A 2,018-nucleotide genomic window follows, 5' to 3' on the forward strand; every position below is an offset into this window, starting at 1 on the left:
AAAAAAAAAAAAAAAAAAAAAATATATATATATATATATATATATATATATGTGTGTGTGTGTGTGTGTGTGTGTGTTTGATTTTTTGTTATTTCAACCACATGGTCAAAGCAACCACAATGAAGTATTTGACTTTATGTCTCAGATTATATAGTAGGTATCTATATTTCATGGTATACTCAGATCAAGTTCATAAAGAGGTCAATGTCAACACAGGCAGTAGATGGGAAAGAGACAGTAGGGTGTGGAAGAGTCCCTCAGTGTTTCTACCAAGCCCAGATGGCCTGATGCACTTATCTAAAGTGAGGCCCCACCTCACACCTCCTGAAGCTGATTTCCCTGTGGGTAAGGTGTGACTATTGGGACCCATAGTAAGTTTCCCAGCCAATTCTTATTAAAAAAGAAAAAAAAAAAAAAAACAATAACTTAAGATATGAGAACAAGTATAGAGGGAAGAATGATGGCAAATTATTAGCTATTGGAAACTGTATGTGGTTGTAGGTTTGCTACTTAGCTTTGGGCAAGTCCTTTAACTTTTTAATTTTCCATTTGAACTCATCCTATTTTCCTCCATGCTCCCTTCCAATTCTGACGTTCTCCAATCGTAAGTTTGTCTCTGAACTTTGGGGCAGTGAAATGAAGCAATGCTGCCCTGACCAGTTATCCTGGCTACTCACCCTGAGCCCCATCAGGTAGTAGAGGACACTGATGAGCGTCATGGGGAGGACGTAGAAGAGGAAGGAGGTGACCTGGATGAAGACATTGTAGATCCACATGGGCTCGATGACTGTACAGGTGGCAGAGCCAGGAACCCAGGTCTCACTGGGGATGTAGGGGACCCTAAAGCCATAGATGATGGTGCTGAGCACGGAGAAGATGAGGGAGAAGCCCCAGATAAGGCCAAGGATGCTGCGAGCCCTCCGGCAGGTGCTTTTCCGTTGGGCGTAGAAGGGGTGGAGGATGCCCAGGTAGCGCTCCACGCTGACCGCAGTGATGCTGAGGACCGAGGCGGAACACACGGTCTCAAAGAGAGCTGTCTTGAAGTAGCAGCCCAGGTGCCAGAGCAGGAAGGGAGAGTAGCTCCACATCTCGTAGACTTGCAGGGGCATTCCCAGCAGCAGGACCAGGAGGTCACAGACGGCCAAGCTGAACAGGTAGTAGTTTTTGGGTGTCTTCATGGCCTGGTCCCGAAGAATCAGCAGGCACACCAGAAGATTGCCCACCACCCCCACCACAAAAACCAGTACATACACCACTGTGAGAGGGAGAAAGAAGTGGCTGTGCCAAGGCCCGCAGAGGCAGCCCTCGGAACTGTTGAATGAGGCATTTTCAAGTTTTCCCATCACTGTCAGTAAAATCAAAGATCCCAGCGTTCCCTAGTATGAGGCTCAGTCCAAAGCAGAGCCAGATAGGAAAGAGAACGCAATCTAGAGCGCACAGACTCGGTGAAGGAGGCTGGGAGAGAGGAGCGCTGTGGTCTCCAGCCGGGGCTGCTCAGGCTGCAGAGCTCTGTGCAAGAGCCCTGGAGACAGAACCCTGGAGATGACAGAGCCCCGCCCGCCCCCCACAGGCTGCTGGCTGCAGAGCTCCTGGAAAATGCTGGACTACAGGATGTGCTGGTTTCCTGCGCTGGGAGCAAGGAGGAGGGAGATAGCTTTTTGCGAATGGGAAGCAGCTGGGAATGGAGCGCACACAGTCTATGACTCTGGAACAAATAAGCAGTGGGCAGGCAGTTCCCACAATGCAGTTTGCCAAGTTTTGGGAAATACTGATGAGCGTCATGGGAAACATGTAGATTTGGATGGAAATACAAATGCAAGTTGTGCAGTGATAAGTAGCACAGTACAAATCACCCGTGATCCTTGTCACCTGTGAAACATGACAAAATGGAGCATCAATAGGTTTGTCAAATTATCTTTTCCCTTGCAGATTCAGGGCTCTCCAGAAAACAAGATCAATGTGACATACAGATATAGAAATAGAGGAAAATAAGGAAATATCTTCAAACTCCCAGTCTT

The 2,018-nt window shown here is 47.6% G+C and overlaps 1 protein-coding gene across 1 annotated transcript in view; it reads right to left on the reverse strand.

Moving 5' to 3' along the window:
• LOC107147988 (neuromedin-U receptor 2-like) overlaps window positions 1-1,594 on the reverse strand; it is a 16,753-nt gene extending 15,159 nt beyond the window's left edge. The window contains 1 exon segment of the mRNA XM_048814899.1: window positions 678-1,594. Within this exon segment, the coding sequence (XP_048670856.1) occupies window positions 678-1,343 (666 nt within the window). The 5' untranslated portion in view covers window positions 1,344-1,594.
• Between the last annotated feature and the right edge of the window lie 424 nt (window positions 1,595-2,018).

This window comes from Marmota marmota, unplaced genomic scaffold, assembly GCF_001458135.2.
Source record: "Marmota marmota marmota unplaced genomic scaffold, marMar, whole genome shotgun sequence".
In the NCBI taxonomy this organism is placed as follows: Eukaryota; Metazoa; Chordata; class Mammalia; order Rodentia; family Sciuridae; genus Marmota; species Marmota marmota.